At 46.6% G+C, this 14,154-nt stretch overlaps 1 protein-coding gene across 3 annotated transcripts in view; it reads right to left on the bottom strand.

The window, feature by feature from the left end:
* The window catches only part of sirt1 (sirtuin 1), a 57,922-nt gene extending 43,995 nt beyond the window's left edge, over positions 1-13,927 (bottom strand). Inside the window, exons 1-2 of one of the 3 annotated variants that reach the window (XM_070876340.1) lie at positions 13,773-13,927; positions 812-949 (exon numbers count right to left, since the gene is read on the bottom strand). In XM_070876340.1, coding sequence (XP_070732441.1) covers positions 812-949; positions 13,773-13,902 — 268 coding nt within the window. In that variant the 5' untranslated portion in view covers positions 13,903-13,927. Of the gene's footprint in view, positions 1-811; positions 950-13,646 lie in introns of all 3 variants that reach the window. The other 2 variants (XM_070876339.1, XM_070876342.1) reach the window with 2 other exon arrangements.
* Positions 13,928-14,154: the final 227 nt, after the last annotated feature.

Raw genomic sequence — 14,154 nt, forward strand, 5'->3', positions numbered from 1 at the left:
AAGCAGAACGACCAACGCACTGCCACAGAATGGTAGGGTTATGGGCCCGTATCTGCAAATCTCACCTGAGTCACATCACTGTGAGGAGGCCGGTGGGTTGATTAATGGGAGGGGTGGGCAGTAAGAAGGACCTCGTTCCCGGTGGATGGTTTCACAGAAAAACTGGCGGAGGATAAAACAGTTTTTCTCCGAGCTGGACTTGTGGTGGTTTTGAGGAGGCCAAAAAAAATCTAAAAATACATTATAATGAGGTTGCCTCAAATTCAAAGCAAAATTATGACCCTACGATGAAAAGGATATGTTAACCACTTTTACTCAGCGGAACTGCTACTTCATAATGCACTTTGTACATGCATAGTGAGCACCATCTCAAAATGGCTAATGACATGCCTGGAGGCTATGGGTGCAGTTGCAGGATATACTGGCAGATTTACAAGGAACATCAGGTGCAGTCAGGCACTTCCCATAGTTAGCACCAGAGCACTTTTTAAACACATGCTTCTTCACATAGCCTGAGCCACGAAGGATCATCAAACAGCTTCACTGTGCTAAGCAGCATGTAGAAAAGCAGACGGTTGCAGAAGAGAATTCTATAGTGCATGGCCACAGATAGTGAAGTGGAGTGGGGGAGAAAGTGGAGTAGAGCAGAGGAGTCACACCAGCAGGGGAAAGAACCAAGCAGCGTACTGTTGAATGTTGGTGAACTCATTTCAGTAGTGTGTGCACACAAAGAAACTTGTGCAAGAATTAATACCATTTGAGCTTCCATCCCCCTACTGAAATAATCCTCCAATTACGTATTAACCTATACCTATCCGGGTACGTGGGGTCCAGTCACTCGAGCTAGCATGAGAGGTTTTGTCATCTTCATCACTTTCCCATGAACGAATCCCATTTGGAACGGTTTCCTCAGAAGCTGCATTTACTGCATGTCCCACAGGTAAGCTGTCTGAAATTTTAAAGAAACTACAGTAAAACAGCAATACTACAGTTAATAGAAGTTATATATATATATATATATGAGAAAGTTATCAACTGTACACTGCAACCTTGCACAAAGGTGAAGCTATGTTAAATCATCAACAGGCTGGCTGCCCATTGCCTGGATTTACCAAGCTTTTCCGCCCAGTTTCGGGCAGGTTAATGAGGGAAACGTTGTGGGAGTAGTACAGCTGATTCCCCACCCTCGCTTGCCACTAACGGGATCTCCTGCGGGATCCCCACAATTGACCAGGTACATTCCAATTAAATGTTAACAATGGAAATACATCATTCAACGTATTTTCTGGCAGGTGCCCAGCATTGTTAGGGCAGTTGAAAGGACATTAAAATTAGACGGGCCGCTTCTCATAGTGCAATCAGAATAATTGAATACACTCGGCCCTGTGGTTATTTGGGAAAAAATTGGACAAAATCCTCCAAACAGGCAAGATAGGCATTCCCCTGTGCTCCCTGTTCAGATAGAATTGAAGATCATATGCCGCTATGATGTCTGGGGCTGCACTCGCACTACACTGAATGGATCAGCGTGTGTCTACCAGGTTGGGAACTGCAATTATTTCCCATGAACAAGGAATTCCCATAAGTGCCTACTCCTGCTCCTATTTCTTATGATCTTATAAGCTTGCGTTGATTAAGTCCCTGCCCTTTATACACAAGCTGAGTCCATGATCAGATCAGCCATGGTCTTATAAAATGGTGGAGCAGGCTCAGGGGGCCCGAATGGCCTGCTCCTGCTCTCTTTCTTATGCTATTTGAAGAAGAGCATGGGGTTCTTCCATGCTCCTGATATCTTTATTCCTCCCTCAACCAACACCACCAAAATAATCCATTGGTTGTAATGCTGAGTTGCTGGGTTAATGACCATTTTATTACATTCTATGCTTTTAATTAGGTCCCCATTGATATTTGTAAAGCCACTACACAGAATCTTTTCAACACATTGTGGGCCGCCCCGACCTGAGAGAGAACACCACCGCAGGTCGGGGCGATAAATAGAGTTGGAGCACCGGGCCTTGGAACATCGTGGGCGAAGGTGTGGTGAATGAGGGTAGGGGGCCCAGAAGCAGCACGGGCCAGTCCACACTGCTATATGTGAGCGTACTAGGTCCGTGCAGCAGAGCAGGTCTCCAGTCGTCCTGGTTCCTGTAACAAAATTTGCAGATGACACAAAGATTAGTGGGAAAGCGGGTTGTGTAGAGGACACAGAGAGGCTGCAAAGAGATTTAGATAGGTTAAGCGAATGGGCTAAGGTTTGGCAGATGGAATACAATGTCGGAAAGTGTGAGGTCATCCACTTTGGGGAAAAAAAAACAGTAAAAGGGAATATTATTTGAATGGGGAGAAATTACAACATGCTGCGGTGCAGAGGGACCTGGGGGTCCTTGTGCATGAAACTCAGAGTTTCATGCACAAGGACCCCCAGGTCCCTCTGCACCGCAGCATGTTATAATTTCTCCCCATTCAAATAATATTCCCTTTTACTGTTTTTTTTTTCCTTGTGCATGAATCCCAAAAAGTTAGTTTGCAGGTGCAGCAGGTAATCAGGAAGGCGAATGGAATGTTGGCCTTCATTGCGAGAGGGATGGAGTACAAAAGCAGGGAGGTCCTGCTTCAACTGTACAGTGTATTGGTGAGGCCGCACCTGGAGTACTGCGTGCAGTTTTGGTCACCTTACTTAAGGAAGAATATACTAGCTTTGGAGGGGGTACAGAGACGATTCACTAGGCTGATCCCGGAGATGAGGGGGTTACCTTATGATGATAGATTGAGTAGACTGGGTCTTTACTCGTTGGAGTTCAGAAGGATGAGGGGTGATCTTATAGAAACATTTAAAATAATGAAAGGGATGGATAGGACAGAGGCAGAGAGGTTGTTTCCACTGGTCGGGGAGACTAGAACAAGGGGGCACAGCCTCAAAATACGGGGGAGCCAATTTAAAACCGAATTGAGAAGGAATTTCTTCTCCCAGAGGGTTGTGAATCTGTGGAATTCTCTGCCCAAGGAAGCAGTTGAGGCTAGCTCATTGAATGTATTCAAATCACAGATAGATAGATTTTTAACCAATAAGGGAATTAAGGGTTATGGGGAGCGGGCGGGTGTGGAGCTGAGTCCACGGCCAGATCAGCCATGATCTTATTGAATGGCGGAGCAGGCTCGAGAGGCTAGATGGCCTACTCCTGTTCCTAATTCTTATGTTCTTATGGTTCAACCCTTGCCACTGAATGTCGAGCCGGTGTAGTGGCTGATGAGCAACGGTCACCAAACTTTAAAAAAATCCACGCACAGGCATCTTCCACCCCCTCAACTGGAGTTCAGTGCTGGAACATCGGGTCCTTCATTGAAACATCTGTCAACTCTTGTGGAAGCAAGTCATTCTCGTTCGGGGGACAGCCTATGATGATGATGATGATTCTATGTAATACATACTATGCTGTGGCAAGTAACAGCGATTCCCCCCCAACATTCTCCATGGCAGGCGAACTGTTGAGAACAGGAAACCCAATGGGAGCCCAGCACATTGATTATAATCTGCCTGGTCTTACAATATCCACCGAGGTCAGGGCAGAAAGAGAAGGGTGGGTGCAAAGCCCAGCCACCACCGAGCTAACAAGATTTACATTGGATAGGAAAGTCTGATCCCATCTAGTGCGCAAGTATTTACTGTAAATCCCAAACAGATAAATGAAAATGGTTATTCAGATAAGTTTAGCTACTGAAATACTCAATTCAGCCACAACGGTAATGCAGCCACTGCATTAGTGATTGAACATTATGATGAGGATTATAGGTCATTCTTATGTTTTAATATTCATCTGAATATTTCAGAAACTGCTACTCAACTAAATTATTAAAAATTAAAAATAAGACTTGTATTTAGATAGAATCGTTCATGCCCTCAGGATGTCCCAAAGATCTGTCCAGCAATTATGTACTTTTTGAAGGGTAGTTACTGTTGTAATGTAGGAAACACGGCAGCCAGTCTGCGCACAGCAAACTCCACAAGCAGCAATGTGATAACAATCATATAATTTGTTCTTTTTAAATTGATGTTGGTTACGAGATAAATACACTAGCCAGTCTTCCTTGTATCTGGGATTGGTCATGGTTCTTATGTCCATCTGTAGTTTAACATCTCATCTGAATGATGGCAGCCCCAAACGTCTGTCAGCTTAGATATTGATGATGGGAAATTGAATCCACAACCTTCTGACGACGAAGCGAGAGTCATGTACCAGACTATGGCCCTGAACTTGGTGCGAGCATAGGCCCGCCCATTTCTCAGCGGTCCCTGGGCGGACCGTGAGTTTCTGCCACCCGCTACCGCTGGGGATAATTGGGCGTGAGTTTAATCGCGCTTCTGTCGGTGGCAGCAGCAGTAGGTACAGACCTCTCAACTCGACAAACATCAGAGGCTCTGCACTGCGCATGTGAGATATTTAGATTTTTTTTGTAGTTTCTTGTGGCCGTGACATCACTTTTCCCGCGATCGGGGCTGAGGGCTCAGCTGCACAAACGCTTATAACCAGTTGCAGTGGTCTGATTTAGATAGAGAGAATCGACATAATCATCAGGCATCCATCTTACAAAGCTCTCGAGTGAAAGAAAAGCCACCAAGAAGTCTAATGGAGGGAGGCCCAGAGCTTCCTGGATTATTGAGGAGGAGGTGGAGGCACTTGTCTCAGAGGTTGAGCACAGTGTAAAGACCTCACCCGGGATGGTCGTGGCAAGCCTGCACCACCCCAATATAGACACATTTGACAGGAGATTGGTGAGGCCGTGTCCTCAGTGAGCAACACTGTGCGGTATGGAGACCAGTGCTGGAAAAGATGGAATGATGTGACTGCGGCAGCAAGAGTAAGTATATATCTTATTGTTGCACTCCCGTACTACTCAAAAAGGTTGTATCACACGTGAGAAACGGGTAAAGGCTGCAACTTGTATTTCTGCAGAAGAAAAGAACAGCCAATGCATCAAGCAGAGTGGCACGGGAGGGGGCCCATCAGATGTCATCGAGGTGACTGACATAGAGGAGCGTGCCTTGGCGTTGGAGGGTGATCACCCCCGTGCCACCACACATGGTGGTGCCGATCCTATGTTGGAGCATGGTAAGTTTAAACGACTTACCGGTCTGTGTGACGCTCACGTCATGCAAGGTCATGTAATCTGATGTCAAATGCTTTTTAATTCATGGTGTGGTGATGTAGCGATGGTCATCCTTGAAGTAAGAATGTGAAATATGATGGTACTCATGTCAGCATGACCAACCCCAGCTAAACACTTAAATGTTGCCCTGTACTTGCAGATGTTCAATTGGACAGCATCGATCTATGCACCCCATCCACCTCGAGCAGTGTCTAACACCAACACCTTCCACCTCGTCAGGAGCCCATCACACCAGCTCCTTCCGCCCCCCCCCCACCCACCCCCACAACCCCTCACCAAGATCCCCCATATCCACCTCCACTACCCAGAGACACGAAGACCAGGAGGAAGAGGGCCCAGTGTTTGTACCACTTGAGGTCGAGGAGGTGGAAGAGAAGGACTCCAGCCTCCCGACATGCGTGCCACTTGTGAGGTCAACATCGGTCTCGGGTTCCGACTTTTCGAATTGGAATCAAGTGTTGGGAGGCGCAAAAGCCGTGCCGGTAAAGCCACCAAGCTGCATCCACCCAGGATGATGCCTCAAGCAGATGACGATGCAGGACAGGTGGCATCAAAGCAGAAAATGGTGCAGCCATCGAGAACGAGCGTCGACCTAGGTCAAGACCTGCTGCAGGCCATGGCTGGGATAGCTGCCAGCATTGCAACTTTTGCAGAGTTGCATACTGCCAGTATGTTGCGGCTCATCAGTGCAGTGGAGCGAAACACTGACTCTAGATGCCACGCGCCAATCGATGCTTTCGGACCATGTCATGGAACTCCCCCCCCAATGCCATACCAGCGACCCGGAGGAACCAGATATGCCAGCTGCTTCCATCTCACCCCCTATATTCTCTCCACGACGAATACGACAGCAGCACTCTGGCTGCCCTCCTGCACATTGTCATGGAGCAGAGGCGGTGAGGGGCAGGGGTGCGGGTCGCCGTGGTGATCGCAGAGCCATGAAGAGGACAACGGGCCTCACATCGAGGGGTGGGAGAAGAAAAGAGGCACTGGTGGTAGTGGTAGTGGATAGAAGGTTGGGTGTTGGTGATGTTAAATCTTCTTAATGTTGCTGCTGTTGTTTCACATGGTTCCTTTTGATTGTCACTTTACTGGTTTTTGAAATAATGTAAAAGATTTGGCTTCATGTGTTTGCATGTTCTGTCACTTTGGAATGCTGTACATTTCAATACAGACATATTTTTGTACAACTCTTGTTCAGTGTTTAGCTTTTAGATAATCTGGGGTACATGCTGAGACGGTCTGCACCTGGGCAGGACCATAACCGGTGTCCTAGGGGGAGTGTTTGCTTGTGCTGTTGGGGAGGGTTTAAACTAATATGGCAGGGGGATGAGAATCTATGCAGGGAGACAGAGGGAAGTAAAATGGGGCAGAAGCAAAAGGAGATAAGCAAAAGTGGAGGGCAGAGAAATCAAATGCAAAAATCAAAAAGGGCCACATCACAACATAATTCTAAAAGGACAAAGTGTTAAAAAAAACAAGGCTGAAGGCTCTGTGTCTCAATGCGAGGAGCATTCGTAATAAGGTGGATGAATTAACTGCACAGATAGCTGTTAACGGATATGATGTAATTTGCTTTACAGAGATATGGCTCCAGGGTGACCAAGGCTGGGAACTCAACATCCAGGGGTATTCAATATTCATGAAGGATAGACAGAAAGGAAAATAAGTTGGGGTAGCGTTACTGGTTAAAGAGGAGATTAACGCTATAGTAAGGAAGGACATTAGCTTCGATAATGTGGAATCTGTATGGGTAGAACTGCGGAACACCAAAGGGCAGAAAACGCTAGTGGGAGTTATGTACAGACCACCAAACAGTAGTAGTAAGGTTGGGGATGGCATCAAACAGGAAATTGGGGATGTGTGCAATAAAGGTACAGCAGTTATCATGGGTTACTTTAATCTAGATATAGATTGGGCTAACCAAACTGGTAGCAATATGGTGGAGGAGGATTTCCTGGAGTGCATAAGGGATGGTTTTCTAGATCAGTATGTCAAAGAACCAACTAGGGAGCTGGCCATCCTAGACTGGGTGTTGTGTAATACGAGAGGATTAATTAGCAATCTTGTTGCGCGAGGCCCCTTGGGGAAGAGTGACCATAATATGGTAGAATTCTTCATTAAGATGGAGTGACACAGTTAATTCAGAGACTAGGGTCCTGAACTTAAAGAAAGGTAACTTCGATGGTATGAGACGTGAATTGGCTGGATAGACTGGCGAATGATACTTAAAGAGTTGACGGTGGATAGGCAATGGCAAACATTTAAAGATCACATGGATGAATTTCAACAATTGTACATCCCTGTCTGGAGTAAAATAAAACGGGGAAAGTGGCTCAACCGTGGCTAACAAGGGAAATTAGGGATAGTGTTAAATTCAAGGAAGAGGCATATATATTTTGGTCTTGAAAAAGCAGCAAACCTGAGGACTGGGAGAAATTTAGAATTCAGCAGAGGAGGCCAAAGGGTTTAATTAGGAGGTGGAAAATAGAGTATGAGAGTAAGCTTGCAGGGAACATAAAAACTGACTGCAAAAGCTTCTATAGATATGTGAAGAGAAAAAGATTAGTGAAGACAAACGTAGGTCCCTTGCAGTCAGAATCTGGTGAATTTATAATGGGGAACAAAGAAATAGCAGACCAATTGAACAAATACTTTGGTTCTGTCTTCACTAAGGAAGACACAAATAACCTTCCGGAAATACTAGGGAACCGAGGGTCTATCGAGGAGGAGGAACTGAAGGCAATCCTTATTAGTCAGGAAATTGTGTTAGGGAAATTGATGGGATTGAAGGCCGATAAATCCCCAGGGCCCAGAGTATTTGAGGAAGTGGCCCTAGAAATAGTGGATGCACTGGTGGTCATTTTCCAACATTCTATAGACTCTGGATCAGTTCCTATGGATTGGAGGGTAGCTACTGTAACTCCACTTTTAAAAGGAGAGAGAAAACAGGGAATTATAGACCGGTTAGCCTGACATCGGTAGTGGGGCAAATGTTGGAATCAATTATTAAAAATGTAATAGCAGCGCATTTGGAAAGCAGGGACAGGATTGGTCCAAGTCAGCATGGATTTATGAAAGGGAAATGGTGCTCGACCAATCTTCTAGAATTTTTTGAGGATGTAACTAGTAGAGTGGACAAGGGAGAACCAGTGGATGTGGTGTATTTGGACTTTCAAAAGGCTTTTGACAAGTTCCCACACAAAAGAGATTAGTGTGCAAAATTAAAGCATATGGCATTGGGGGTAATGTATTGACGTGGAAAGAGAACTGGTTGGCAGACAGGAAGCAAAGAGTAGGAATAAACGGGTCCTTTTCACAATGGCAGGCAGTGACTAGTGGGGTATCGCAAGGTTCAGTGCTGGGACCCCAGCTATTTACAATATACATTAATGATTTAGACAAAGGAATTGAATGTAATATCTCCAAGTTTGCAGAGGACACTAAGCTGGGTGGCAGTGTGAGCTTTGAGGAGGATGCTAAGAGGCTGCAGGGTGACTTGGACAGGTTAGGTTAGTGGCAAATGCATGGCAGATGCAGTATAATGTAGATAAATGTGAGGTTATTTACTTTGGTGGCAAAATCAGGAAGGCAGATTATCTGAATGGTGATAGATTAGGAAAAGGGGAGGTGCAATGAGACCCGTGTGTCATGGTACATGAGTCATTGAAAGTTGGCATGCAGGTACAGCAGGCGGTGAAGGCAGCAAATGCCATGTTGGCCTTCATAGCGAGAGGATTTGAGTATAGGAGCAGGGAGGTCTTACTGCAGTTGTACAAGGCCTTGGTGAGGCCACACCTTGAATATTGTGTAAAGTTTTGGTCTCCTAATCTGAGGAAGGGCATTCTTGCTATTGAGGGAGTGCAGCGAAGGTTCACCAGACTGATTCCCAAGATGGCAGGACTGACATATGAAGAAAGACTGGATCGACTATGCTTATATTCACTGGAATTTAGAAGAATAAGAGGGGATCTCATAGAAAAATATAAAATTCTGACGGGATTGGACAGGTTAGATGCAGGAAGAATGTTCCCAATGTTGGGGAAGTCCAGAACCAGGGGTCACAGTCTAAGGATAAGGGGTAAGCCATTTAAGACCGAGATGTGGAGAAACTTCTTCACTCAGAGAATTGTGAACCTGTGGAATTCTCTACCACAGAAAGTTGTTGAGGCCAGTTCGCTAGATATATTCAAAAGGGAGTTAGATGTGGCCCTTACGGCTAAAGGGATCAAGGGGTATGGAGAAAAAGCAGGAATGGGGTACTGAAGTTGCATGATCAGCCATGATCATATTGAATGGTGGTGCAGGCTCAAAGGGCCGAATGGCCTACTCCTGCATCTATTTTCTATGTTTCTATGAGAAACAGACAAATCTCCTCCAAGTGTACTGGTCTCTGAGAAATATCTTGCTATGATGCGACTCTTCAATGGGTCCTGACATCAGGCAATTTAGCAACGACAAGTAAGGGTCACCAATGCAGGAAGGTTGCCATTGAATCCCAGAGAGAGATAGTTGCACAACTTGGAGGGCAAACATTAGGGCTGGCATTTGAGTCCACATTTGCTTAGGTGCAACATCGCCAAGCCCCACCCGACATGACACATTGTTCAGTGACATTGCAGTCCATTATAGATATTTTTCCGTCTTCTGTTTTTGAGCTCATGTTGTTCGCAGGATCAAATTGTACCACCGAATAGAACCTTGCAGGATTTCAAACTTGCCTGTAGACTTTGACATAAGCTCATACTATCTGTACACTCACATGGTCTCACTAAATCTATTCTGTCTGCAGTGGTCTCAATACCCTTATAGCACATCTCTATGGAGCCTTAACTGTCTTTCGCACCTCATGTCCACTTCCTATCCCACACCTGCCCTTCAACGGAGCACTTTTCATTTCCATGTGTAAAGTATTTATGAGCAGTGTAATTTCCATCTGTAAAATGTTTCTGAGCAGTGTAACTTCCATCTGTGAACTCATTCTGCCATCTGTCAATGGCACTACAGGTCCAGCGTATGTATGTGACCCAGGATGGACCACTCACCCTCCCAACCGATTTACAGGCAGCTCAGACCATCTTTTTCTCAACAGTCATTCTGGCGGGCGGGAGCAGGATCTCAAGGGATCTTAGCCACTAAAATCGCATTTTTGCAGACTCCGGCATGGTCGGACAGCAGGAAGTTCCAGCGGCAGTACTTCCCCGATGAAACTCCCACCGGGCAGGACCTGGGCGACACATCGGCGATACCTGAGAATTTTCCTCAAAAATTGTTTTTTTGGGCGGTACTCGGCAGCTGTGGGCAGTACATTGACCAATGACCTATGTCTTAATCATTCAAAATAAGACTTTCATATTTTTATATAGTTGAAAATTAGATTAGAAAGGTGAAGACTTTTTAAATTTATTATAGCCCCGAATATGTATCTGTCAGTATCATGTAATCTGCAATGTAATACATGTATTCTACCTCACAACCTGCAAAGTTCTCAAAAAAAACAGCACGCAACCCGCACCGCGCCAAACACAGCACGCAACCCGCACCGCGCCAAACACAGCACGCAACCCGCACCAAACACAGCACGCAACCCGCACCAAACACAGCACGCAATCCGCACCAAACACAGCACGCAATCCGCACCAAACACAGCACGCAATCCGCACCAAACACAGCACGCAATCCGCACCAAACACAGCACGCAATCCGCACCAAACACAGCACGCAATCCGCACTGCACCAAACACAGCACGCAATCCGCACCGCACCAAACACAGCACGCAATCCGCACCGCACCAAACACAGCACGCAATCCGCACCAAACACAGCACGCAATCCGCACCGCACCAAACACAGCACGCAATCCGCACCAAACACAGCACGCAATCCGCACCGCACCAAACACAGCACGCAATCCGCATCGTACCAAACACAGCACGCAATCCGCACCGTACCAAGCTGTATTTTACACTATACCAGACTTGTACCATTACCTGAGAATACAAGTAAACGTGTCCACCACTTTAAAATGCTTCGATACATAGCTCCATTTGTAACATCCATCCAAAATTCCAGTTACAGTATTTCCTGAAAATAAAACACCTTGATCCTCTAACGCTAGCCTCCTGTATATCCACCCGCCATCGGTTCCTCTATTGATGGCAGAGTTTTCAGCTGTCTAGACTCTGCTCTCGAACGTGTCCCTTAAATCCCTTTACCATGCTTCCTCTTAAAACCTATTTATTCAATCGTGCATTTTTTCAACCCCTTTTAACTCCCCCCACTTAAGCTTGGTGTCCACTTTACTCCTTTGAAGAGCATCTTGGGTCAATTTTCTACCTCGCGTGGCAACTGGCAATTTATTGTTGCAAAGTGTAAACAAATGTAAAATTACAAATAAACTCAATGCATTAACCAGAGGTCTGCTTTTCATAAATGCATGTTAATCTTAAAGTAAAACTAAGATTTTTACGATAGGACAGATAACAGTTAAAAAAATCTCACTGATGATCATCAACTAGTGAAACATTTTGAATGTTTTTTTTTATAAACAGTGCAGAATGCATGCTGTTTGATACAGTGCCGGTGCAGGCAGTCTGACAATTTTCTCTGCAGTGAAATTGCAAATTATGCAACAAACCAGCTTTAACTTAGGACAGCACTGAACAAGTCAATGCTGTGAGGTGTAAAGAAGATAAACACAGCTCCACGTGCAGATAATGGTTTTGCAATAAATCTATAACGCTGATGTTGACAAATGAGCTTAACTCTCTCAATATATTTGAACTATCTTTACAAATTCACCTACCAGAGGTTCACAGACATCAACACACTTATCAGAAAAGGCTGAACATGCTGGGGCTATTTTCTCTAGAAAAGAGAAGGCTTAGGGGTGACCTGAAATTATGAAGGGGTTTAGAAACATAGAAATTTACAGCGCAGGAGGCCGCCATTTTGGTCCATTGTGTCTGTGCCGGCCGACAAAGAGCCACACAGCTCTTGTTCAGCAGCCCTGATGGTTACATATAAACCAATGAACAATGTACAATAGCGGACAGGTAAAGAGCATCCAGCCCAACCAGTCCGCCCCACACAACTGCGATACCCCATGTATCGCAACATTTTACACTTCAGCCCACCCAGAGCCATGCGATCTCCAAGGAGAGGCAAAAAAACAGATTAAAAACCCAGGCCAATTGGAGAAAAAAAAATCTTGGAAAATTCCTCTCCGACCCATCCAGGCGATCAAAACTAGTCCAGATCATCACTCTGGCCATATTAGATTCCCTGAAGTACTTACCGGCGTATCTGCGCCAGCCAACAAGAGGTTATACAGCAGACACCTCAAATCGCTGGAGAAATGCCACCAACGATGTCTCCGCAAGATCCTGCAAATCTCCTGGGAGGATAGATGCACCGTCAGCGTTCTCGATCAGGCTAACATCCTTAGCATCAAAGCACTGACCACACTCGACCAGCTCTGTTGGGCGGGCCACATTGTCCACATGCCCGACACAAAATTCCCACACCAAGCGCTCTACACGGAACTCCTACACGGCAAGCGAGCCCCAGGTGGATGGAGGAAACGTTTCAAAGACACCCTCAAATCCTCCATGATAAGGTGCAACATCCCCACCAAAACCTGAGAATCCAAAGACCAAAGACCGCCCTAAGTGAAGGAAAGAGCATCCGGGAGGGCGCTGAGCACCTCGAGTCTTGTCGCCAAGAGCACGCAGAAAACAAGCACAGGCAGCGGAAGGAGCGTGCGGCAAATCAGACTCCCCACCCACCCTTTCCTTCAACCACTGTCTGCCCCACCTGTGACAGAGATTGTAATTCCCATATTGGACTGTACAGTCACCTGAGATATCACTTTTAGAGTAGAAGCAAGTCTTCCTCGATTTCGAGAGACTACCTATGATGATGAGTGGGTAGGCGTAGAGATGTTTCTACTTGTGCGGGGAGACCAAAACTCAGGGCCATAAATACAAGATAGTCATTGATGAATCCAGTGGGGAATTCAGGTAAATAGTGGGATTCAGTACAGTATCACAAGGAGAATTTGAAGTAGATAGCGTATATGCATTTAAGGCGAAGCTAGATAAGTACATGCGGGAGCAAGAAATGGAAGGTTCTATGTCGATAGATTTAGATTAAGTAGGGTGGGGAGAAGTTTGTGTGGCGCATAAACACCAGCATGGACCAGTTGGGCCAAATACTCTGTCTGTACTGGAAATTCTATGTAATTCAAGATTTGCCTACACAATCACATTGCCCATTTAATGTCTGCAAGTACTGCCTTGTAACTCTTCCCTTCAGATACAGTGAGGCAGAACCTGAAAGCCAGGCCGCACTGAACCTCCTCTCACTCTCCGCCCCGACTCCTCCCTTCCTCCGTCCCGGGCCGCCCGACTCCTCCGTCCACCCCCGCCCGGCGACTCCGCTCCACAAAGGCGGCCTCTCCCACCCGGCCGCTGCTGTACCTGCTGCTGCCAGCGCCGCCCCTTTCCCCGGGCTGCCGCTCGCCGGCTCATTGTTTTCCGGGGCCGCGACCTGGCACTCGGCCTCCGCCGCTCTCCTCCTCCGCCCCTCCTCAGCTGGCTCCTCACCGCAGGCGGCAGTTGCTCCCGCCCCATCCTCCGCCTGCGTCACCTCCAGCCGGGGCTTCTTGGCGAGCTGCTCCCCGGCGCCGGCCTCCCCCGCTCGGAGCGGGAGCTGGGCCCGGGCCGCATCCGCCATCTTCCCCAGACCGGCACAGCCCCACGTGACCGCGTCGGGCCAAAGGTCAATCACGGGGGGGGGGGGGGGAGAGACACATCATTTCATATAACACACACACGTGTGTCAGGGCTCCTGCTATAGCTAAGGAGAGACACACACACACACTTAGCTGTGTATGATCTACACAGAGAGACACACATAAATTGGAAAGAAAGACTTGCATTTATACAACATCTTTAACGATCATCGGATGTCTCAAAAGCGCTTTAC

This window comes from Pristiophorus japonicus, chromosome 3 (genome assembly GCF_044704955.1).
Source record: "Pristiophorus japonicus isolate sPriJap1 chromosome 3, sPriJap1.hap1, whole genome shotgun sequence".
Taxonomy (NCBI): Eukaryota; Metazoa; Chordata; class Chondrichthyes; family Pristiophoridae; genus Pristiophorus; species Pristiophorus japonicus.